Source organism: Peromyscus maniculatus, chromosome 1 (assembly GCF_049852395.1).
Source record: "Peromyscus maniculatus bairdii isolate BWxNUB_F1_BW_parent chromosome 1, HU_Pman_BW_mat_3.1, whole genome shotgun sequence".
NCBI classification, from domain to species: Eukaryota; Metazoa; Chordata; class Mammalia; order Rodentia; family Cricetidae; genus Peromyscus; species Peromyscus maniculatus.
Genome location: NC_134852.1, coordinates 11,549,602 through 11,576,309, shown reverse-complemented (window position 1 = coordinate 11,576,309; position 26,708 = coordinate 11,549,602). Strand labels below are relative to the sequence as shown.

At 37.4% G+C, this 26,708-nt stretch overlaps 1 protein-coding gene across 1 annotated transcript in view; it reads right to left on the bottom strand.

Annotated features, from left to right (window-relative positions):
• Positions 1-26,708, bottom strand: part of LOC102903407 (killer cell immunoglobulin-like receptor 3DL1) — a 53,298-nt gene that overhangs the window by 6,836 nt on the left and 19,754 nt on the right. Inside the window, exons 3-4 of the mRNA XM_076572191.1 lie at positions 17,238-17,543; positions 228-512 (exon numbers count right to left, since the gene is read on the bottom strand). Of these exons, the coding sequence (XP_076428306.1) occupies positions 228-512; positions 17,238-17,543 (591 nt within the window). The remainder of the gene's footprint in view (positions 1-227; positions 513-17,237; positions 17,544-26,708) is intronic.

Sequence of the window (26,708 nt, the reverse complement as noted above, 5' to 3'; positions counted from 1 at the left end):
TATGAGTTCCACCCTCCAGCCCAATTTTCCTTGACTTATTTAACACACAGGAAGCCTTAGGGACTAGAATAATGTGTGATGTATATTTTATTATGCCCAGAACATTATATATTTGTCTGTGTTTAATATTCCTTTATGAGTCCAAACCTCGTAATAAGACTGTTTCTGAAAATTCCAGGGTTGGGAGATTTGGGGAAATGAAAGGAACTCAAAACATCATCTCTAACCTGAAATTATGATCTTCACAGGGTCACTGTTGGCTGAAATTTTAATAGGGTAATGATCATTAAAACCATAGCATCTGTATGTCCCTGCATGTTCTGTTGTCACAGGTTCAAAGACAAATTTCCTCTGGAATGGTCTTCCATGGATGTGAGGGATAGGATTACCAAGCTCTTTGTACAACTTGAATGTGTAATAGACACTATGAGAGTCACATCGAAGTTCCACACGCTGTCCCAAAGGAACAATATGGCTTGGGCAGGCAGAGAGTGAAGGCTTGTCATGACTTCCTGCAGGGGAATGCACAGAGAAAAAAAAATAATGATGTTCCTTGCATCCATGTGAGAGGCTGAAATGTTCAGGAGATTCAGAAAGTAAACAAACTTTCTCTGTCATGCAAAGGTGAAACATTCAACATTTATCGGTGGCCCTTCCCAGCTCTATAGAAAGAGTGAGACCCTGGACCAGCTGAGCTCTGAGTGCTAATGTCTGAGACCTGTTGGGCTGCCCGCAAGTTGTGCACTGAGCTCCAGGGTTTTGGCTTCATGATAATCACCCATATTGGGGTGTGCTTTAAGTAAGGTTTGAGCCACCCTTGCTTCTGTGAGTAACCCCTAATCCACACTGCTATCAGTAACAGAGTAAATCCATGGTTTCACAGAGTTAATCTTTGGTGCATTCACTGTTTGGTCTGCTTTGGATTTCTTTTTTTTTAATTTATTTATTATGTATTCAGAAAGCACCAGATCGAATTATAGATGGTTGTGAGCCACCACGTGGTTGCTGGGAATTGAACTCAGGACCTCTGGAAGAGTAGCCAGTGCTCTCAACCTCTGAGCAATCTCTCCAGCTCTGCCATGGATTTCTTTCATGAGGTGAGTCAGTTTGTATGTGTTGTACACAATAGGGTCATTTTGAAGAGATGAGTGTGAAAGACTGTGGTTTTTAGAATAGTTATGTTTTCCATGGACTCATCTGTTTTATTGTAGAGCACATAGGGAATGTCAGTAATAGGAGGTATGTCCTCATTGGAGTAGGTGTGGCCTTGGTGGCAGAGGTGTGTCACTGGAGGCACACTGTGTAGTCTCTTATGCTCAAGCTATTAACAGTGTGAAACACAGTCTCAGTCTGTTGCCAGTGGATCAAAATGAAAAAAATCTCTGCTCCTTCTTGAGCATCATCATCATGACTGCCTACACACTGCTAGGTTTTCTACCATGATTTAAATGGACAAAAACTCTAAACTGTACATCAGCCCCAGTCAGATGTCTCCATTTATTAGAATTTCCATAGTCATGGTGTCTCCTCACACAGCAATAGAAACCCTAAGACAAAGATTGTAAGTGTTATCCAACATAATATATCTACATATCTATATCTATATATCTGTATCTCTATCTATCTATCTATCTATCTATCTATCTATCTATCTATCTATCTAGCATCTATGATATATCTTTCATGTTAAGATATCCTAGCTGAGAATTTTGAGTTTGGAATCATGAGGTAAATTTCCTCATTATAATTTAAAAAGAAATTACACCAGAAGTTTAGCAGGAAAGGTTAATGAGATTGAGATGATAGATCATAATTGATACCACCAAGGTTGCAGAAAATGGCAGCTCTTGATTCACCAACTTTAGAAATCTAACAATATTCAGATTATAAATATATCATGAATATTCTAAAACTCATGGATAATGGAGAGGTAGCCCCCAGGAGCACAGAATTAAGAAGATTTATAACATTGATGAGGAAAGAGTCTTTTGAACTACTTTGCCCCTTATAAAGTACCTTTGAATGTATGTACTTCTGTAAAAATTTTTACATGGGTGTAGTTAGTGTTATTGGGATGAAATGCAAAAGTATGTACATGTGTAAAAATTGTTATTCACAGAGGTTATACAGCTCTTTTTTCTACACTAAGTGTGATAAGCTAGAGGCTAATATATAGTTCCTCCATCATTTCAAGTCTCATTTTATGTGAAATGTTGGTAGTATAGTATAGCACAGCACTTTGTTTATTTGTATTTAGAATGCATTTGGACTTATAATGGCCAGCCCATGAATCTTGTTCATTTATCTGTATCCACCTTGTGGATATTCCTGAGGAATGAGACAATAGCTGGTCTTTGTAGTGAAGACCATGTAGACTTCAAGCTATACTACCAGTCAGCTCTGGTAGACATCTTGCAACACTGGCCACCCAGCAGCCATCATAGATCCTTGCCAGAGAATATTCTTTATTGCAGAGTGTTTCCCGGTCTCTTAAAGCACCAGGAAGTACATCCAGCAACAGCAGCTTATCTCAAATTACAGAAAGGAACCCAGCCCAAGTATAGAAACTGACACCAAAGTCAGTCAATCCAGGGTTGCAACAAATTGACCTGACTACTATCACCAGTTATACTAAATAGTAAAGGTCGGCTTACTAAGAGTTAACTCCTCTAAATGACAGAGGAGTTCATTATTATTAGTGCACAGGCATCCACATATAAGAGCATAAGCATGGAAATCAGAGATGTAAAACATTACAGAGAACAATGGTGAGACTCAAGAAGTAAACACAAAAAAGGGAGTCCTATAAACCCCATGATGAATAATTCCCAGAGTGTTTTTTAATTAAGTTACAGAAGTATGAGAAACCACCAACAAAACATGGGCAGATATAAGCTGCTCATGGACAGGACAGAACAGTCTGAAGAACAGGTGAAGGCCACCATCAGCAATAAGAACAGATAGGCTGCCCTCCAGCATATGTAACTCTCCAACTCAATAGGTTCAGTTTCCCAAGATTCAATATACTGCTTCCCTTCTTGACCTACTATCCAGCAAAGCTTTAAATCACCATATATGGGAAAAGAAACATTTTCCAAGATAAAGTCAAATTTGAATAATATCTGTCTCCAGATCCAGCCCTACAGAAATACTAGAAAGACATTTGCATCCCACTAACTACACCCATGTAAAAAGAGAATATAAACAATTTCAAACTATAAAGGCAAATAATAAAAGAACATATATGTTAACGTACTTGCTAACACACACACACACACACACACACAGAGAGAGAGAGAGAGAGAGAGAGAGAGAGAGAGAGAGAGAGAGAGAGAGAGAGAGAGAGAGACTACCCCTACCACCACCAAAATAATAGGAATTAACCATCATTGGTCATTAATATTTTTCAATATCAATGGACACAATTCCTCCATGAAAAGATCTAGAGTAGCAGAATAGTGTGAAAACAGGACCCATTCTTCTGTTGCATACAAGAAAAACCCCTAATATCGAATGTAAACATCACCTCATTATCTCAGAATAAAGCACTGGTCAAAGAATTTCTAAGCAAATGGATATAAGAAGCAGGCTGGGTTAGCCATTCTATTATCAAACAAAATAGACTTCTGTGATGGCTTGAAAGGCAATGGCCTGAAATGGATTGGGACATTAGGAGGAGTGGCCTTGTTGGGGTTGCTGTGGTCTTGTTGGAGGAAACTAAACAGAGAAATACTGGAGCTAACAGACATTGTGTCCCAAATGAACATAATAGCTGTCTACATCACATATGACCCAAATGCTAAAGGATATACCTTCTTCTCAGCACCTCATGAATTTTTTTTCAAAAATTGACCACATACTCTTTCACAGAACAAGTTTCTACAGATATGAGAAAATTGAAATAATCACTGTATTATATCTGACCACTACAGATTGAAGCTGGAATTCAGGGAAACAGAAACAAAAGAAAGCCTGCAAACTCATAGAAAGTTAAGAACCCTATACGGAATGAAAACTGGGTCAAGATCAAAGTAAGAAAGAAATGGAAAAACATTACACAGTTCAATGAAAATGAATGCACAATGTACCCAAACCAATGGGCACAATGAGAACATTGCTAAGAGAAAAGTTCATAACTTTAAGTGCCTCCATATATAAATTAAAGAGATCTCATATTAGCAACTTAACAGCATATCTGAAAGATCTAGAACAAAAAAAAAATATCAAACACATCCAAGACAGCAGGAAATAATCTAACCGAGGGCTGAAATCAACAATGGAGAAACCAAGAAAATAATACAAAGAATCAATGAAATGAAGAGTTCATTCTTTGAGACAATCAACAGAATGGATACTACCTTGATGTGGGATGTTCTGTATGCTGTGAATATGTGTTGCTCCTATTGGTTGATAAATAAATGCTGATTGGCCAGTAGCCAGGCAGGAAATATAGGCAGAATAAGCAGAGAAGGAGAATTCTGGGAAGAGGCAGGCTGGGACAGGAGATGACGGCCTGCATTCTGGGAAGCAGCATGTAATGACACACAGGTAAAGCCACAGAGCACATGGCAACAAAAAGATTCACAGAAATTGGCTGAGTTTAAGTGATTATTTAAAAAACGGCTATGGGTTCCGTGGGGCAGGGCTGGGGAAAACTTTCACCTACACCACCTAATCCAAACTAACTATTAGCCAGGGAGAGAATATACAAATTAACAAAATCAGAAAGGAAATGTGGGACATAACAACAGACATCTAAGATAACAAAGGCATCACTAGGGCACACATTAAAAACCCGTAATCCACAAAACTGAAAAACCTAAAAGAATTGAATAATTTTCTCATTGTTTACCATTTTCCTAAGTAAAAGCATGGTCAGATAAACAATATAAAGAGCCCTATAACCCCCAAGGAAACAGAAGTTCTCCATTAAAGTTTCCCAAAGAAAAAATACAGAGTCAGTAGATTCCAGTGTAGAATTCTTCCAGACATAAGAAGAGCTCATGCCAGTACTCCTTAAATTATTCTTAGAAACAGAAGTAACATTGCCTCATTTTATGAAAGCACAGTCACCCCAATACCCAAACCATAACAAGTTTCAATATAATTACAAAATATAATTCCAGGCCAATTTCCCTCATGAACATTGATGCAAAAATATTCCACTAAATACTAACAAAATGCATCCAAGAACACATAAAAAAGATCATCCACAGTGATCAAGTAGGCTCCACCACAGAGATGTATGGGTGTTTCAACATATGAAAATCTGTCAATGTAATCTACCATATACTTCTGAAAAAAAAATTCCACATAATTTTCTTATGAAATGCTGAAAAAGTCTTTGAAATTAATCTAAAAATTCTTCATGATAAAGGGATATTAGGGATACAAGGAACATACGTAAATATAACAAAAGCAATATACAGAAGGCCTTTAGTCAACATCAAATTAAATGGAGAGAAACTCAAAGCATTTCCATTAAAATCAGGAAAACCACAAGGCTGTCCAATTTCTCTGTATGTATGCAATTTGGTACCAAATCTACAGAGAAACTCTGTCTTAAACACCCCCCCCCCAAGAAAGAGGTTAGAGAGGTTGATTGATAAAAAGACAGAAATATACAACAGAAAAAAGAGCATCTTCAACAAATGGTCTAACTGGATGTCTACATGCAGAAGAATGATAATGGTTGGATAACTATCACCCTTAAAACTGAAAGTCTAAGTGGATCAAAGACTTCAACATCAAACCAGAAATATCAACAGATGGGGTCAGATGCAGCGATCCACACCCAAACATTAGGCAGTGCTCTAGGAAGCCCAAGAGGAAGGAAGGATTGTAGGAGCCAAAGATGTAAAGGCCTCACCAGCGCTTGAGTCAGTGATTCAAGTAGGATGGGCTCCTGGCCTGCAGTTACTGAAGAGTCCATCAGGGACCTTGTATAGCTACTGTGCATATGTGTTATGGATGTGTAACTTAGTGTTTGTTCTTGGACTCCTAGAATTGGGAGTTGAAGCTATCTGTGATTTTTATACCTACATTTGGGACCCTGTTCCTCCTACTGGGTTTCCTTGTCCAGTGTTGATACAAGCATATGTGCTAGGCTTAGTGTTACTTTTTTTGTTTTTTTTTCAAGACAGGGTTTCTCTGTGTATCTTTGGGACTTTCCTGGAACTCACTCTATAGCCTAGGCTGGCCTCGAACTTACAGAGATATGCCTGCTACTGTCTCACAAATACTGGGATTAAAGGCATGTGCCACCATCACCGGGATTAGTCTTACTTTTAGTGCTTTTCTCTGTTGATGTCCTAGGGAGCTTTGCTCTTTTCTGAAGAAAAATGAAGGAGGGGTAGATCTGGAAAAGATGAGTGTGTGTGTGTGTGTGTGTGTGTGTGTGTGTGTGTGTGTGTGTGTGCGGGCTGGAGAAGTGGAAGTAGGAGAAACTGTGGTTGGGTTATACTATATGAGAAAAGAATAAAAAATCACTGTCAATTATTAAGAGAATAAAACACATATAAAGCTTTAGAGCTATCAGCCACTGACAAAAGAGAAAATATGCCATTTGTTTTTCTGGGTCTGGGTTACCTTGGTCAGTGTGACATTTCTTAATTTATCTATGTCAATGCTAATTTCATTGTTATTTAACTTTGAACAGTATTCCACAGTGTACATGTGTTAAAATTTCATTATCCATTTGTCAGCTGAAGGACATTCAGGTTGTTTCCTTTTCCTGGCTATTGAAAATAGAGCAGCAAAGAACATGACTGAACAAGCATTTATGCCATAGGACATCAAGTTCTTTTGATACATTCCAAGGGATGGAAATGATGTACATAGAATAGTTATGTAAGGAATTCTCCATATATTTAATTTACATTGAAAAACATCTTTTATAAAAGAAAAACATGCACTCTATGAAAAAAGAAACTCTGGGTAGAAAATGTTTTGAAATTTTGAAATGAATCACCAACAACATAAAAATTTTGTAAACCATACCCCAAGACAAAACAATCATCTACTGAATTGGAAGAATATATAGGCCAGCTTGATGTCTAAGTGGGCAAAGGCTCTTTCTGCCAAGCTTGACTCTCTGAAAGCCATTGCCAGGATGCACATGTTGAAAAGAGAAAATTGATTTCAGCAGGTTTTCCTCTACCTCCACACTAGTGCCATGGTGCATGTACACACACACATAAACACACATACTCACACTCCCACACACACACACACACACACACACAAACTCACACTAACACATTCACCAAATAAATGTAAAAATTAGAAAGTTAAGAGAACATTCCAACAGTTTACTTGATTATAATATAGGAGATGAGTGAGCCTAGATTATGTATTACATGATCTGACATGTAAATACAAAACCTGGATGAAAATAAATTAAAACCATCCAAATATCAAATTGAAAGTCATAAACATTCAAGAAAGGGTAAAGGAACATTGAAGTTTACATGGGAGGATGGAGGTGGAATGTAGAATGAGTTTTGGGAGCAGAATGAACATTGTTACAAATATTATATAAATTCACAAAGAAATTGTAAATATTTACAAAAACACAGAAAAATAAAGCTTAGAAAAAAGGAGAGAAACACTTACTTAGAGAAAATACTGTCCAACTCTCTTGAGACATGAAGAAAACAGAAAATGGTCAGGTTAAAGATGGTCAGATGACATGAAACAAATTCAAACCAAATCATGTAGATCACCGAGCATGTAATTGTCATGAGAGATCCTGACATCAGATTGACAAAAGAGGAAAAGAACATGGCTGACTTCCAGTCCAGCTAATGTCAGACTTCTGAGCAAACTCCTACAGGACACAGGAGACCAGGATGACCAGCTGAGTGGAAAAAGGGAAAACTCTGACTATAAATGTCAACAACACTCTCCTTCAGGATGAAGCATATAAAAAATTTCTCAGAAAACCTGTAGCAGACAGAGTTCCCTCACAGCAAGCTCAGGAAAATCTGAGGAATCTCTCATGCTGAAATAAAGGCTGGCTATATGTTAGCAGGTGTTTTAATTGCACCACTTGAGAGGCAGAGGTGAATATCTGAGTTCAGGTGTAGCCTAGCCTATCAAGTAAATTCTAGGATAGTCACAGGAACAAAGAGAAACTCTGTGTTGAAAAACCAGAAAGTAAAATTTTATCCAATATACATTGATTCCTGACTCAGCCAAGAGCTGTATCTGAGACAATGTATGAAAGAGCTGAGTGACAGGTTTCAGAGTCCTAATTTCACAATTCAGAAGGCTCACCAACAAGTCACACACAGAAGCCATCAGCCAACACCCTGTGATGCCTGCTCTCCTATTAGAATGAAACCTATCTATTGCAATGGATAGTATCTCAATATTTAAAGATGGACTCACCTGCTTGTGCCAATGTCCTGAGGACTAGGAAGAGGCCTGGAAAGAAAAAGTCATGATGAACTCATCTTTCTCTGTTCAGGAGCCTGGCCATCTGACATCCCTATCCTGTTGGTCCTCTGTACATTAGAATCAGAATAAGTTCTGATCTAAGTTAAGATGAACTCATGTACTAATATAAAACATGGAGGCCAGTGTTTCTGCTGTAGGCAGATTCTGCCTCCCAGGATGATATTTCCACCCTCTTATTCCACACCATCCATTCCCAGCAGGACTCACCAGTACAGATCAGGTTTAGGAGCACAGACAGCATGGTGCTGCTTTGGCTGACAAGAGGCAGAACCAGAATAAAATTTAATATGGGATGTTAAAGGCTTGAGGCATCTACTTGACAACAGCACGGAAAACTTACTAACAGAAACATCCGCTCTCACCGCCTCGTTCATTGTGTGTGTGTGTGTGTGTGTGTGTGTGTGTGTGTGTGTGTGTGTGTGTGTGTGTGGGTTTCTCTGTATCCCTGGCTATACTGGAAAGCACTGTGTAGACCAAGCTACGTTGGCTTTGAATTAAAAGCCCCACCAGCATCTGCCTCCCAAGTGCTTCGATTAAATGTGTACATTCTCATAGTAGGTTAAAAAAATCTCTTTTGCCATTGACTTTGAGGATCATAACTTCTTGGAAATTGTCCAGACTTTAGCTTTTCAGCAAAGGTACGTACCCTGACTACAACTGAATTGCATCTTGAACTCACTCTCTTTATTCAAAATGTTTAAATCTGATTATTGCTCTCAAACTTTTGATGTGTTCTTTGCTTTTTAAATTCAAGACTCAATGTTTCCTCTTGCATTCGATACATGTCCCATAATTATTTTTCATATTGTAAGAATAGTCCTAATGTGTCAGTCAAAATGATTATACTGCTATTATTCCAGTTTTAGGTTATAGTTATTCAATTTCTTAAATAATCATGTTGATATTAGAATAATAAAATTCCACCTTTTAAAAATCAAACAAACAAAGCATGTAAGTTTTTGCTGTATTTGAAATTTGTTTTAAGAAGCTGAAAAAATATCAAAAGATGGAGAATCTCTCCTGCTCATGTATCAGTAGGAATTTCATAGTAAAAATGACCATCCTATCAAAAGTAATCCAAAGAATCCCATCTATGCAGTCACATCAAAATTCTAACACAATGCTAAACAGATCTATAAAGACAAATTCAACTTTAATGTAACCACACAGAGAAACTAATAGGATAGTTAAACTATCATGAACACTAAAATAACTGCTGGAGGTCTCACCACTCGTAACTTCAGGTCATATGTGAATAAACACACCACAGTATTGGTGGAAAGACAGACAGGTTCATTAACGGAATCAATCAGACATAATTCTAAACATCTATGTGTATCTGATCTTTGCTAAAGAAACCCAAAACATTCACTGGAAAACAAGACAGTATCTTCAACAAATGATTTGACCAAACTGGATGGCTGCATGTAGAAGAATGCAAATAGCTTCATATTTATCAACTGCCACAAACTCAAAATGAGTATCATCCCTAAATGCATTCTAAATATCTAAATATTCTCCTTATAGATACATGGAAATGTAGCTCTCACACCTGACAGAATCTTCTAGAAAGAATATTCTCTATCATGAGAATATTGACGTTTCTTTTCTAGGTTCATTGTCGAGAATAGTATATGTCCTACTGAAATAAAGAACAAGTGCTGTAGAGTCAGGAAAGAGCCTTGTAAAATAAAAATGTCTAAAAATATGCAAAACCATTTGTCAAATTGTACATATTAACCATTCTTAAATATTTCTAAGTCAACCATTCAACAATGAAGTGAAACAACACGACATAAAAATACATTTCTGGTGTCTTGGTAAAGAATGGTGAGTGCACAGGGCTAGAGAAATCACATATCCATTAAGAGTGTGTTCTGAACTTGCAGAGGACCCAAATTCTGTTCCAGTGCCCACAGCAGGAGGATCACAACTGCCTGTGACTCCAGCTCAAGGGGATCCAATCAATGCCCTCTTCTGCCCTTACAAGCACCAGAACTCACATGCACATATTCACACATCATTTAATCAGTGTGTGCTCTTATACCAGGCTAAAAAAATTCCCTCTGTCTTTCTGTATATTCACAACACATTTTCTTTTCAAATAAGCACAGTCTTGAGGGTTTCCATGAAGATTTCAGTCCCTCATTGTCCTCTCAGTAACATTTCATTCACCCTGAAACCCAGACAGTATGTCATGGGTTGAAGAGAGGCAAGCAAGCCCCACAGCTCCAGACATAGTCACATTAGCAGAATGCTTAGGAGGTTAGACTATCCTTGCCTGCCACTAAAATAAGTTAGTCTTCCTGTTAAGAGACAGTCTAGCTTTTGGGGAGACCTGTCTTCCTTGATAACTCGCTTTCATTTAGGACACACTGGGGACACAGGAAGGTTTTTTTGGTGGGTTGAAATGCTGATATAGCTGCAGTCCAGTTAGCTTACTGTTCATTTGCATTCAAAACCACAGGAGCTTGTGAGGTAGTAGGACCCTCAGGAGGTGTGAGGTCTCAGTTACTGACCACACTTTTCTAAATTTGTTACCTCAAATGCAAAATAAGCAGTTCCTTTTTGAAATACTTAGTGGGTCTTGTGGGGAATTGCAGAAGAAACAAAGAATCCTTCTGTTTATATTTCCAACATGAAAGGAGGTTTTCCCTAAAAATGTCTAAGGTTGCTCAAATTCTTGTCTCTTTTCTCATCTTAAATTTCTTTTTATATTTTTCCTGGCAGCCTATATTATGCAGCCCAGGTTATACCAGAATTCAGTCATGAAGCCAAGACTGGTCTCAAACTTGAGTTAATTCTCCTCCATCCTGCCCAATTCTGGGAATATTGGTTTTCACTACCACACCTGCCTGTAAACATTTTTATCTTCATTTTTATTTTTGAAGGAGCAAAGTTTTGTTTCACTTGCAATTTCATCTTTGTGGATGAATCAAAAGTTCTGTCACTCAAGAGACAGTGGTCACATTGTTTCTACAAATAAAAATCTGATCAAGGAATGTATGCTTATATTCAACTTGTTTATTTGATTCTTAAAACTTTAAGGACTTTCTACTTAGGAAATTATGCCACTCACTATATATTGAGCAGATCTCTTCATACCAATTATACTGAATCAGAAAATTTTCCTGCAGACATGCCAATATGCAAAATCTCTGTGGTTTATTCAACTCTTAGATATTTGAAATGATTCTGGATTCTGGCAAGTTGACATTTTAAATTAAAAATCACACTAGCAGATATATCAAGATAATACTGCCATTTACAATTGCCTAAAACATTTAGAAACAAGAGCTACACCTCTCTTGAGAATATTTATGAAGGACTGTTAGTCATCAGCACACCATGGATACAGTTGTATATTCATGTCTGTTGATCCACGAGGTAGCTTTACATCTGTTCTGCTTTCATTTGTATAACAGGCTTGTCATGTTCAGAGACCAGCCTCTCCTGTACTCCTTCCCATCTTCTCGCTCTTATGCTCTCTTCAAAGTCTTCTTTTGTGATCATCCCTGAAGCTTGGAAGGGGTTGCTGTAGATGTCCAAGATGGCCATTTGTCTCTATATAGTGTTTTAGGACTCTAGGGCTGATGTGTCTGAGAAATGCCTGAATTTGTTCTTGGAAGACTTTAGATCACACCCACTGCTCCTGCTGGTTTCCTTTCTATTCTAACTTGGTCTCTCTTCTGCTTTCCTGTTATATGAACTTCTCACCCACCACCCTTTATTCTGCACCCTTTTTATTCTTCTCATCTCTTCTGTCTTATCTGCCTCTACAATTCTCATGGATCATCATAAGAGACAGCAATGTTTCTCTCTCTCTCTTTCTCTCTGTCACAGACACAAACACACATACAGTATAATACACACACACACACACACACACACACACACACACACACATATATATATATATATATATATATATATATATATATATACACGCCATAAGGAAATGCTATATTTTGTTAGCTAACATAAAAATTAATAATAATTAAAAATATAGAAGCATAATTTTTAATTTTATTCAACATAACAAAATATATGTTATTTTATCTTTCTGAGAGTCAGAGAAGAGAAGTGACTAAGCAAACTTTACAGAGCTGTGAGGCAGCTGACACAGCACATGGCCCCAAGAGATTTGTTTACCTCCAGTTTTACATAAAAAGAGGAATAATTTATTCACTAGTTTGGGAATCTTGTATTCTGCAGGAAGTACAATTTCTAGATGTGTTTACTATGTAATGGGAAGAGGAGGTCGAGCGAGAAAGAGAGAGGGAGAGAGAGAGAGAGAGAGAGAGAGAGAGAGAGAGAGAGAGAGAGAGAGAGAGAGAGAGAGAGAGGTTGTCAATGATGCTGTCTGTCTTCCTCTTATGTAAAGTTCTTTCAGGTTGGTCAGTGACCAGCACCCACTTTACCCTTAGTTCTGAGTGTCAGTGTCATAGGAGGCCTTCGTATGGTTTGCTTAGAGGCTGGCACTCTGTCCTTGGATTTCAAGTTATGATGAGACAATAGGAATACTGTGAAGAGATCTATGTGATTGAGATATCAGGAGGGCTGTTCCATCTCTTCTCTGCCCAACTCATCCCAATCTCATCCATTATGAGTCTTTCCTGACCACTTTCTATATCTGTTTGTACATACAATGTCCTGGTGTGTCTGGCCAAGCAAGTTCAGGACTCTTTGGGATGCTCCTAGTCTATTAATTTGTAGTCTGATATCCTTACTCAAACTTCATCTGTTTTTATTAAAAAAGTTTTTAATTGATATAAAAGTATATCCCTTCACTCTCCCTTGCATATTTCCAGCACTTCCCAGGTATACTTTCTCCAAGTTTCCATATCACCCACCACTCTTAAGTTGTTATTCTCTTTTTCTTTGATTATTATTTTTGTATGTGTTGTAGTATTTATATATTGATATATTGTAATGTTTATATATAATGTATATATCTTGCTGAGTATTGCGTTTTAATACACACCACACACACAGAAAAACATACATATGGAATAAACACATATGTACATATATACATATATATGAATAACTACAGGAAATTGTCTCTGGACACAGTAGGGCAGACACATATATGAACTCCACAAGAGGTTGTGACTGCATTTCCATGACCAGTGCAAGCTCAAGTTAGAGAAAATCCTAGCATGGGGACTGGAGGTGGACATGAAGTCCCACCCTTAGCCAAGGTAGTATAGACAACTGATAACTATTCAGAGGAGAGTCAGTTTTAGGAGTGTTGTTACTAGTAAATTGACTATGGCCCAGCAGAAAGCGACACATCCAAAGATATATTTGCATTATGCCATTGGCAGAAACCTGCAGGACCCTATGTGTAAATCACGTGTTCAGTTTCTCCATCTGAGATTGACACCAGTGCTCAGCTAAGCTGCTTTGCAACTTCTACTTCTACAACACCTTGAACTAGACATTGAATTCTCTTGTAGGGAAAACACGAAGTCAAGGCTATTCTGTTAGAAGTAGTATTTTCATATAAAATCCTCCCTTCTGAACACTTGTTTCCTTCTTCAGGCCCCATAACCTCCTCTCCAGGAGGAAGAGAGCTGGAATGAGCACTTCATTATTCCTGAGAAGGGAGAAAATTTTCTCTCCTTTTCACTCACCAAGGTCTCAGGTACAGAAATTAGAGATGAATAGTCCTTATATTCTCCATGCTGCTCTAAATAACATCTAATGTTGAAGAGTTCAATAATCAGAGAGGGGGATGATGATGGTAAGAACACAGAGTCAAGATGGAGTTGAAATAGAAATAAACTAAAGAGCTTTGGGTCTCTAAGCTTCCACAATAGAAGAGGAATCAATTACTCACCCTTTGTGGAGTCTACTTCTGTGCATGAAGTGCAATTTTTTACTGAGTTAACTAGAGAAGGGGACAGGAGAGGGAGAAAGTTCATCAGAGGCTGTCTGCCTTCCCCTTAAGGAAAGTTTTTTTAAATTTGGACAGTGACCACCACCCACTCCACCTCTTAGTGCTGAGCCTGTAGAGTTATAGGATGGCATTTAGTGGTTTGCTTCTGGGTGTTTGCTCTCTCCTTGGATTTCAAGTTTTGATGATTCATAGGACTGCTGTGGGAAGATCTATGTGAGCAAGTGTTCAAGAGGGCTGCTCCATCTCTGCTCTGCCCAAACTGATATGAACCTCATCCCTAATGTGTCTGTCCTGACACATTAAAAATATCTACCTCTATTCATAGATATCCCAGTATGGATGCATAAAAGTTGTATAAGATGTGTTCAGGCAGCTGTCTGTCTGTTATTTTGTAGTCTGCTACCAAGTCCCAAATTAAATGTTTTTTAACAAAAGATTTTCCGTTCAAATATAAATCTTTCTCTTTCCCCACGCTTTCCTCTCTCCAGTCCCTCCCAGCAACCCTTCCTCCAAGCTTTCTCATATCCTCACACCACTCTTAAATTGATATCCTTTTTTCATTGAAAATTATTGTTACATATATGGCTAAAGCTATGCATATTCACTTATATATGTACACATGTCATATATACACATACATATATGCATACATGTACATATATACACATCACATATATATATACACATATATAAATGTAACACACACACACATATATATGTTTAATTCCACACACGTGACTTTAGGACTCACAGCAGTCCTTTGGAGCTCCCAATGCTACTTTTTCTCTATCATCGATTGGAGGATTCTGAGACATGGCTTCAGTATTTCATTAGTCACAAGATATAAAGTATATATGAAGTTCTCTTACCTGTGACAGGAAGGTACAAGGGGTCACTTGGAGTGACCACAGATGGGAAGATTTCCTGAAAGAGCCATAGCATCTATAGTTCCCTGCCTGTACCACAGGACCAAGAAGGAAGTTGGCCTGGAATGTCCCATTGTTGTTCTTCACTGAAGGCAGCCCATGTCTCTTGGGTACCCCTTCCCTGGACAGATGGAACATGTCAAACTGAAGGTCAGAGAAACAGGTCAAGGTCATGTTTTCTCCTGACATCACCACAGGACCCATCAGGGCTGACAGAGAAGGTTTCTTGTATAAACCTGAGAGAAAAGAGGCAGAGATAGTTAGTTACCAGTGTTCATTCACTCCTCAGTGCTCTCTCTGCCTGCTTCTATTTCATTGATCCCTCTTTGCCTCTTACCATCTCCTCCTCTCTATGTCTCCATTTCTCCTCTCCTCTCTTTCTTTCATTCTCTCTATTTTTATGTTACCATCTTTAGTCTATGACCTCACTGGTACTCAAATATTTATGCCAATTTTTGCTTATTGACATTTTATGCCTGTATTGGCATTGGTTCATTCCATCTGTCTTTTAAAGTTTGTTTTTATGAGCATAATTAATTTTAGCTAGCAATAACCTTCATAATGAAATATTCATATTCATGCATACTATATTTTTATGCTTGTTTTGAAATTATTTCTTAATATTTGAAATTGAACTATATCATTTAATGTATTTATATCATTTAATGTTCTTAAAAAATTGTTACATATATTTATAGATGTATACTATTAACAATATTAATGTTATTATTCTTTCTTGCCCCTCAACTTCCACTAATCACACTCATTTTTCTAATTAGTCTTCTCTATACTTTCACTTTTTTTTCCAATTGTTTTACAAGTAAATGGGTTCAAGTAGAGTTACTCATGATTTTGTTTTAATTAGCATACCGAGTAACAGTCTTCATTATATAATCCTCATACAGCTCCTTTTGTTCATTTTCTTCCCTCTTCCCTCCCTTGTACAGAATTGCTGATCTCTTTATTCCCCTCATTTCCTCCTCCATGTCATATATCTTTCATTTCTTTCCCACCCCTTTCTATTAAATTTTTCTTCCTTGGTCACTTGCTAATTTCATGACCTATAACTTTGACATCCTATGTATAATAAAAATCTAGAATCTAATGTCATTCTGTTTTTTCATTCTTGTGTCCGTTTACATATCTGTGTTAATTAATCTTTCTTTTCAAAGTACATAATACTTCATAAAATTCTATATTTCTCTTGAACATTGACCATGGTGATCTTTCCTCTTTTGTTCCTCTTAGTGTGTGTACTGCTCAAGTGTGATCTGTCATCTGCTTCCTAAGCACTTAGTTCAGAATTTGTTTTTTGCTTCTGCCTTTATAAGTCTTCTACCAAGAGAGCCAGACATATCATGTGTCTGACAAGCTCTTTCTTGAAATATTTAATATCTGCTCTAATTTTTCCATCTCTACTATCAAAGTTTCCATTCAGGCTTCTGTCTTTTTGTAGATTTTCTCTTAGCACACATTCCATGTTTACTAATTTTCAGCCCTTCCTGGGTTCCACCTGTGTGAAGGCTTAAAGGCTCATTAAGCACCAGCCCAATTAAGTATTTGGACTCAGGTCAGACACATGATCTGTCTGGCTGTCTTTACAGACTTCTTATAGCGGTAGAAGTCAGTAATTTTCTGAATGTCAGTAGAGAGACTTCATTCTCTCTGGTTCATAATATTCTTGCCTAATTGTCATTTTCTGTTTATATCTACTTCTGCTTCCTTTGCACTTCCCTGTATCTGTGCTTTATGTTATAACCAAGGGTCTGTTCTTGTGTATTTCTTTTGATTGTCTATGCCAGTAAGATACTTAACAAGGTTGCCTTTATATAAATCTTTATATAAATTATTTACACTCCTTTTTCTGGTGACATTACACAGTTTTTAGTGTATAGAATATTTTTCTGTATCACAAAGAGAATGATGAGCTGGTAACATGTTCTTACCTGTGATCTTTATGTAAATGGGGTCACTGGATTCAGACCACTCATATGGGGAGTGATTGAAGGATCCATAGCATGTGTATGTCTCAGCATCATCAGGTGTCACAGGACCTATTAAGAAGTTGGCTTGGGAACCCCCTCGATGATGTTCTGTAGAAAGCTCAAAAGAGTCTTTGATTGTTCCATTTTTATGTGAAGTCAAAATGAAGGTGTCAAACATAATCTCTGATCGACACTCCAGTGTCACCTTCTCTCCTAAATCCACCAGAGGAGTTGGTAAGGCCAAGAGGAAAGGCTTCTTGAAGATTCCTAAGAATAAAAAACTTGTACGAACCTGGTCAAAATCTCTGTGTCCTTGAAGACCCGTGGTTCCCCCTCAATTGGACTGTTTTCCCTGTTAGTACTCCAGTGAATTTGTTTTTGTCTGCTTCCACTCTAGACACAACCACCTCCATCTTTGTGTCCATTTCCCACTTTTTTGAGTCTAGGATTAGAACAATATCTTCCCACTGGCTTGTTATGACAATGTGTGTTTTTAATACTACTTCCATAGGCCCTATCATCTTTTTCTAAGATAGGAAAGTGCAGGAAACATGGCAAGCTTCACACCATGCTGCTTTATGTGTCTTTTTTTATGCAACTTTGGATTAAGTATAATCCTTGGTAGGATAAAGGAATTGGTATTGAACATAGTTATGAGGGAATGACTTCTAGCTCTCACTGTGGTTCAAACCTCTGTAAGGCATTCCTGATCCAGGATCATGAACATTGTTTCCTCCAACACATTGATGAATTAGCATCCTGACTTACTGCTCTCAGAGCATCCCTTTCCTCCATCTTAATTTGCCCTTGGCATGAGAACCTATATTATTTTCCAGTTGCTAACATAACAAATTACAACAAATTTGATTCTTAAACAGAATACAATTATTGTGGAGATCAGAATTCTGAAAAGCTCAAATGGCATAAATCAGGTTTCTTCAGGGATAATAACTACTGAAATCCCTAGGAAAGTATTTGTTTTTACCTTCCAGCTTCTAGAGCCTCATGCATTCCTTGGCACCTGGACCCTTCATCCATGTTTAGAGTTAGTGACAGGGTGTCTCCTTCATGATGATTTCTTTGGGCCACAACTGAATTTTATTTTGTTACACCAACCCTTGAAGACCTACCACCTGAAATAATTCAGGATATTCTTGCATCCTGATATCAATTGTTAAATATCTGAGTTCCATCTTCCAGCCCAATTTTCCTTGACTTATTTAACACAAAGGAAGCCTTAGGGACTAAAAAAAATATATGACCTTGTATATTTTATTATGCTCAGATCATTATATATTTTTCTGTGTTTAATATTCCTTTATAAGTCCAAACTTCTTAGTAACACTGTTTCTGAAAATTCCCGGGTTGGGAGGTTTGGGGAAATGAAAGGCATTCAAAACATCATCTCGAACCTGAAATTATGATCTTCAGAGGGTCACTGTTGGCTGAAATTTTAGTAGGGTAATGATCATTAAAACCATAGCATCTGTATGTCCCTGCATGTTCTGATGTCACAGGTCCAACGACAAATTTCTTCTGGAATGGTCTTCCCTGGATGTGAGGTATAGGATGACAGAGTTCTTTGTACAACTTGAATGTGTAATAGTCACTAGGAGAGTCACATTGAAGTTCCACATGCCGTCCCAAAGGAACAATATGGCTTGGCCAGGCAAAGAGTGAAGGCTTGTCATGATATCCTGCAGAGGGGTGCACAGAGAAAATATTTAATGTTGCTCCTCCATCCCTGAGTGCTAAGTCTCCAATTTTTCTCTTCTTTGATGTACTTTGTATAACACTTTTCTCTGATTTGATACATCCCTTCTTCAATGTAAGAGGCTGAGATGTTCAGGAGATTCAGAAAGTAAACAAACTTTCTATGTCAGTGAAAGGTGAAACATTCAAGAGTCATCAGTGGCCATTCCTAATTCTATAGAAAGAGTGAGACCCTGGACCAGCTGAGCTCTGAGTGCTAATGTCTAAGACCTGTTGGGCTGCCTGCATGTTGTGCACTGAACTCCAGGGTTTTGGCTTCATGATAATCACTCATATTAGGGTGTGCTTTAAGTGAGGTTTGAGTCACCCTTGCTTCTGTGAGTAACCCCTAATCCACATTGCTAGTAACACAGTAAACCCATAGATTCAAAGAGTTATGCTTTGCTGCAATCACTGCTCTGCCATGGATTTCTCTCATGAGTTGAGTAGATTTGTATGTGTTGTACACAGAGGGCCATTTTGAAGTGATAAGTGTGAGAGACTGTGGTTTTTAGAATAGGTATGGTCCCTATAGACTCTTCTGTTTAATTGCACATCACATAGGCAATATCACTAATAGGAGGTATGGCGTCATTAGAGTAGGTGTAGCCTTGGTGGAGGAAGTGTGTCATTTTGGAGGCACGTTTTGTGGACTCTTATGCTCAAGCTATTAACAGTGTGAAACAGAGTCTCAGTCTGCTGCCAGTGGATCAAAATGAAGAAATCTCTGCTCCTTCTCAAGCATCATCATCATGACTGCCTACACACTTTCTACTATGATTTTAATGGACTAAAACTCTAAACTGTAGGTTAAACCCAATCAGATGTTTCCCTTTATAAGAATTTCCATGGTCATGTTGTCTCTTCACATCAATAGAAACACTAAGACAAAAGACTGCACGTGTTATCCAACATACCATATATATGATATATCTTTCATGTTAAGATATTGTAACTGAGAATTTTGAATTTGGAATCATGAAGTAAATTTCATCATGAAAACATTATAATTTAAAAAATTTACACCAGAAGTGTAGAAGGAAAGGTTAGTGTGATTGAGATGATAGATCGCAAGTGATGCCACAAAGGGAGCAGAAAATGACAGTTCTAGATTCACCAACTCTAGAAATCTAACAATATTGAGATGAGAATTATATCATGAATATTCCAAAACTCATGGATGATGGAGAGACAGCAGCCAGGACCACATGATTGAGAAGATCTAGAACAATGATGAGGAATGAGTCTTTTGAACCACTTTGCCCCTTATGTACTTTTGTAAAAATTTTTATTCGCAGAGTTTATACAGGATCATGTTCTACACTAAGAGTGATAGGCTAGAGGCTGATAGATATTTCCTTCTTCATTTCAAGACTCCTTATGTGAAATATTGGGAGACTAGTATAGCTCAGCAACTCGTTTATTTGTATTTAGAATGGATTTGGACTCATAATGGTCAGCCCATGAATCTTGTTCATTTATCTGTATCCACCTTGTGGATATTCCTGAGGAATGAGACAACAAGTAGTCTCAGTATTCTCAACTATGTAGACTCCAACGTATACTACCAGTCAGGTCTGGTAGACATCTTGCAACGCTGGCTACCCAGCAGTCATCATAGACCCTAGCCAGGGACTATTCTTCATTGCAGAGTGTTTTGAGGCCCCTTAAAGCAGCAGGAAGTACATCTAGGAACAGTGTCTGATCGCAAAATACATGTAGGATACCAGCTGAAATACAGAAGCTGACACCAAAGTCAGCCGATCCAGGGTTACAACAAGTTAACCTGACTACTATCACCAGTTAAACTAAACAGTAAATGTCTATTTACCAACAGTGAACTCCTTTATATGGCAGAGGAGTTTATTATTAATAGTGCACTGTCATCCATGTATAAGAGCAAAAGAGTTTAAATCAGAGACGTAAAACATTACAGAGAACAATGGGGAGGCACAAGAAGTAAACACAAAAGAAAGAGAAACCTATAAACCCCATGATGAATAATTCCCAGAGTGTTTTTTAATTAAGTTACAAGTATAAGAAAACACCACCAAAACCTGGGCAGATATCTGTTGCTCATGGACAGGCCAGAGCAGTCAGAAGAACAGGTGAAGGCCCCACCAGCATGAAGAGCAGATAGGCTGCCCTCCACCACTTTTAGCTCTCTGAATCAGTAGGTTCAGTTTCCCAAGACTCAATATCCCACCACCGTTCTTGACCTACTATCCAGCAAAACTTTCAATCACCATATCTGGGAAAAGCAACATATTCCATGGTAAAGCCAATTTTGAACAATATCTACGTCAAGATCCAGAAATACTAGAAAGACATTTCCATCCCAATAATTTCAACTACACACATGTAAAAACAGGAAATAAATAATTTCACACTAGTAAAGGCAAATAATGGAAGAACATGTATGTTCATGTACTTGCCAACACCCCCCCACACACAGAGAGAGAGAGAGAGAGAGAGAGAGACAGAGAGACAGAGACAGAGACAGAGACAGAGACTACCACTACCACCACCAAAATAACAGGAATTAACAATCATCGGTCATTACTGTTTTTGGTATCAATGGACACAATTCCTCCATGAAAAGATCCAGACTAGAAGAATGGTGTGAAAACAGTACCCATCCTTCTGTTGCATACAAGAAACAGCACTAATATCAAATGTAAACATCACCTCAATATCTCAGAATAAAGCACTGGTCCAGTAATTTCTAGGCAAAGGGATATAAGAAGCAGGCTATTACCCTTCAAAACTAAAGTCTAAGTGGATCAAAGACCTCAACATCAAACCAGATTTATCAACAGATGGGAGCAGATGCAGAGATCCACAGCCAAACATTAGGCAGTGCTCCAGGAAGCCCAAATAAGAGAGGGAAGGAAGAATTGTAGGAGCCAAAAGGTCAAAGGCATCACCAGAACATGACCCAAAGATTCAAGTAGAATGGATCATGGCCTTCAGTTACAGAGACTGCAGAGTTCATCAGGGAACCTGTATGGGTCTACAATAGTTATTCTGCATGTGTGTTATGGATGTATATCTTGGTGTTCTTCTTGGACTCCTAGAATTGGGAGCTGGTGCTGTCTCTGATTCTTATACCTACACTTGGGACCCTGTTCCACTTATACAGTTTTCTTGTCCAATGTTGATATAAGCTTATGGGCCTTGGCTTAGTGTTACTTTTTGTGCTTTGCTCTGTTAATATCCCAGAGAGCCTTGCTCTTTTTTGAATATGAAAAGAATTTAGGAGAAACTGTGATAGGGATATAATATATGAGAGAAAAATAAAAACTAATCCTTGTCAATTGTTAGGAGAATAAACACACGGTTTCAGCTTTAGAGCTACCATCCAGTGACAAAATAGAAAATATGCTATTTTTGTTTCTGGGTCTGGGTTACCTTGGTCAGTATGAGATTTCCTGGTTCTATCTGTGTCAATGTTAATTTCATTGTTATTTATCTTTGAACAGTATTCCACAGTGTACATGTGTTAAAATTTCATTATCCATTCATCAGCTGAAGGACATTCAGGTTGTTTCCTTGTCCTGACTTTGAAAATAGAGCAATAAAGAACATGACTGAACAAGCATTTATGCCATAGGACATCAAGTTCTTTGGATACATTCCAAGGGGTTGAAATGAGGTACATATAATAGTTATGTATGAAATTCTCTATATATTTAATTTACAAAGAAAAACATCTTTTATAAAAGAAAAAAGATGCAATCTAACTATAAAAAAAGAAACTCTTGGTAGAAAATATTTTGAAATGAATCAACAATAACATAAAATTTTTGTATACCACCCCACAGACAAAAATCAGCAGCTGAATTGGAAGAATATATGGGCCAGCTTGATGTCTAAGTGGGTAAAGGCTCTTTCTGCCAATCTTGACCTTCTGAAAACCATTGCCAGGATGCACATGGTGAAAAGAGAAAATTGATTTCAGCAGGTTTTCCTTTACCTCCACACTAGTGTCATGGTGCATGTACACACACACACACACACACACACACACACACACACACACTCACATTCACAAATTCACCAAATAAATGTAAAAATAAAAAGTTAAGAGAACATTCCAACAGTTTACTTGATTATAATATAGGAGAATGAGTGAGCTTAGATCATGCATTACATGATATGTCATGTAAATACAAAACCTGAATGAAAATAAATTGAAACCATCCAAATACCCAATTGCAAATCATAAAAATTCAAGAAAGGTAAAGGAACATTGAGTTTACTTGGGACGATGAAGGTGGCATTTAGAATGTGTTTGGGAGCAGAATGAATATTATTAAAATATTATATGAAATTCACAAAGAAATTGTATAATATTTACAAAAAGATAGAAAAACAAAGCTTATAAAAGAGGAGAGAAAAACTTATTTAGAAAAGTTACTGTACAACACTCTTGAGACATGAAGAAAACTGAAAATGGTCAGGTTAAAGATGGTCAAATGACATGAAACAAATTCAAATCCAATCATCAAGATCAATGAGCATATAATTGTCATGAGAGATCCTGACATCAGATTGACAAAAGAGGAAAAGAACATGGGTGACTTTCAGTACAGCTAGTGTCAGTCTTCTGAGCAAACACTTACAGGACACAGGAGACCAGGATGACCAGCTGAGTGGAAAAAAGAAAAACTATGCCTATAATTGACAGCAACACTCTCCTTCAGATATGAAGTATATAAAAATTTTCTCAGAAAAACTATATCAGACAGAGTTCCTAATAATAAGATCAGAAAAGTCTGTGTAATTCCTGAAGCTGAAAGAATGTCTGGTCATGAGTTTCCAGGTGTTATGGCTCACTCTTTTAATTGCAGCACATGATAGGCAGAAGCAGGAGAATATCGGGAATTCATGGGTAGCCTGGTCGACAAAGTAAATTCTATGCTAGTCAGGGCAACACAGAGAAACCCTGTGTTGAACAACTAGAAATTAAAAGTTTATCCAATATACATTGATGCCTGACTCAGCCAAGGGCTGTGTCTGGGACAATCTAGGAGAGAGCTGATGGACAGGGTTCAGAGTCCTAATTTCATAATTCAGAAGGCTTACGAACAAGTCACTCACAGAAGCCAGCAGCCAACACCCTGTGATGCCTGCTCTCCTGTTAGAATGAAACCTATCTATTGCAATGGATAGTATCTCAATATTTAAAGATGGACTCACCTGCTTGTGCCAATGTCCTGAGGACTAGGAAGAGGCCTGGAAAGAAAAACTCATGTTGAACTCATCTTTCTTTTTCAGTAGCCTGGCCATCTGTCATCCCTATCTCCGTTGTTCTCTGTACATTAGAATCAGAGCTTACTTAGTCAAGATGAACTCATGTACTAATATAAAACACGGAGGCCAGTGTTTCAGCTGTAGGCAGATTCAGTCTCCCAGGATGATATTTCCACCCTGTTATTGCTCACCATCTATTCCCAGCAGGACTCACCAGTACAGATCAGGTTTAGGAGCACAGACAGCATGGTGCTGCTTTGGCTGACAAGAGGCAGAAGCAGAATAAAACATATTGGGTGTCATAAGAGGCTTGAGGCGTCTGTCTGACCACAGCTCGGAAAGCTTAACAACAGAAACATCTGCCCTTGTTGCCACGTTCATTAATTTAGTGTGTGACAGGGTTCTCTGTAGCCCTGGCTATACTGGAATGCACTTTGTAGACCAAGCTACATTGGCTTTGAATTCAAAGTCCCACCAGCATCTGCCTCCCAAGTGCTTCAATTAAGTGTGTGTGTTCTCATACTAAGTTAATGAAATCTCTTTTGCCATTGGCTTTGTGGATCATAACTTCTTGGAAATAGTTCAGGCTTTACCTTTTCAGCACAAGTATTTACCATGACTATAAGTGAATTCCATCTTGAATCCATCACCTTTATGCAAAATAGTTAAATCTGATTATTGTTCTCAAACTTTTGATGTGTTCTCTTTGCTTTTTAAATTCAAGACTCAGTGTTTCCCTGACATTCTATACAACATGTCCCATAATTATTTTTCATATTGTAAGAATAGTTCTAATGAGTCATTCAAAGTGACTATACTGAATCATTCCAGTTTTATGTTATAGTTATTTAGTTTCTTAATTATTCATGTAGGTATTTAGAATAATAAAATTCCACTTTTAAAAATCAAACAAACAAAGCAAATAAGTTTTTGCTGTATTTGAAATTTGTTTTTAGAAGCTGAAAAAAAAATCAAAAGATGGAGAATCTCTCATGCTCACGTATCAGTAGGAATTGCATAGTAAAAATGTCCAACCTACCAAAAGTAATCTGAAGAATCTCATCTATGCAGTCACATCAAAATTTCAACACAATGCTACACAGATCTTAAAAAGACAATTTCTGGCTTTAATGTAAACACACAGAGAAAATAACAAGATAGTTAAACTATCATGAACACTAAAAGAAATTCTGGAGGTCTCATCATTCCTAACTACAAGTCCTACTATAGACCTATGTGAATAAACACGCCACAGTGTTGGTGGAAAGGCAGACAGGTCCATCAACGGAATCAATATGAAGACCCAGACATAATTCCAGACATATATGCATAGCTGATCTTTGCTAAAGAAACCCAAAACATTCACTGGAAAACAAGTCATTATCTTCAACAAATGGTTTGATCAGATTGGATATCTGCATGTAGAAGAATACAAATAGCTTCTTACTTATCAATTTCAACAAACTCAAAACGAGTATAATCCCTAAATGCATTCTAAATATCTAAATATTCTCCTTATAGATACATGGAAATGTAGCTCTCACACATGAATGAAAAAAAATCCATTGAATAGCATCAAACAAACACAAATAAAAACCGCAAAACAAAAAAAATAGAGAGAACAGATGATTATGAGGTGTCCAAGCCCAGCTGATATATTACAGCAGAATTCCTGCATCTAAGGCTCAGGCAATATTATGGAAGTAGGGAAAGAAAGATTCTACTAACAAGAGGAAAAAGTCTGTTGTGAGATGGCATCTGCTAGAAATGTCAATATAAAATTATGTAAATATAAATAACATTATACACATTAATCTGATTATATTCATAAAATTAGGAATATATGTAGATATTTAAAGGTAATTAAAAATAAAGATGAATTTGAGAGAAGAAAATGGCTGTATATGAGAGGTTGAGAGGAGTAAGGAAAGGAAAAATGGTTTAAGTAAATTTATTTGAAAAAATAAGCCTAACAATATAGTAAAATATTGAAGGTCCTAAATATTAAATATGCATACTATACTTTTAGGATTTCTGTGGCCAATAATCAGTCCAGTTTCAAATGTTTCCAGTTCTTTGCAGTGTTTTACAGCTTCTTGGCCTCTGACAAAATCTTCTAGAAATACATCATGAGAATATTGATATTTCTTGTCTATGTTCATTGTCAAGAATAGTGTATGTCCTACTGAAATAAAGAGGAAGTGCTGTAGAGTCAGTAAAGAGGCTTGTAAAATAAAAATGTCTGAAAATATGCAAAGACAAGTTGTCAAATTGTTCATATTAACCATTTTCAGATATTTCTAAGTCAACCATTCAACAATGAAGTGAAACAACACGACATAAAAATATATTTCTGGTGTCTTGGTAAAGAATGGTGAATGTACAGGGCTAGAGAAATCACTTACACATTAAGAGTGTGTTCTG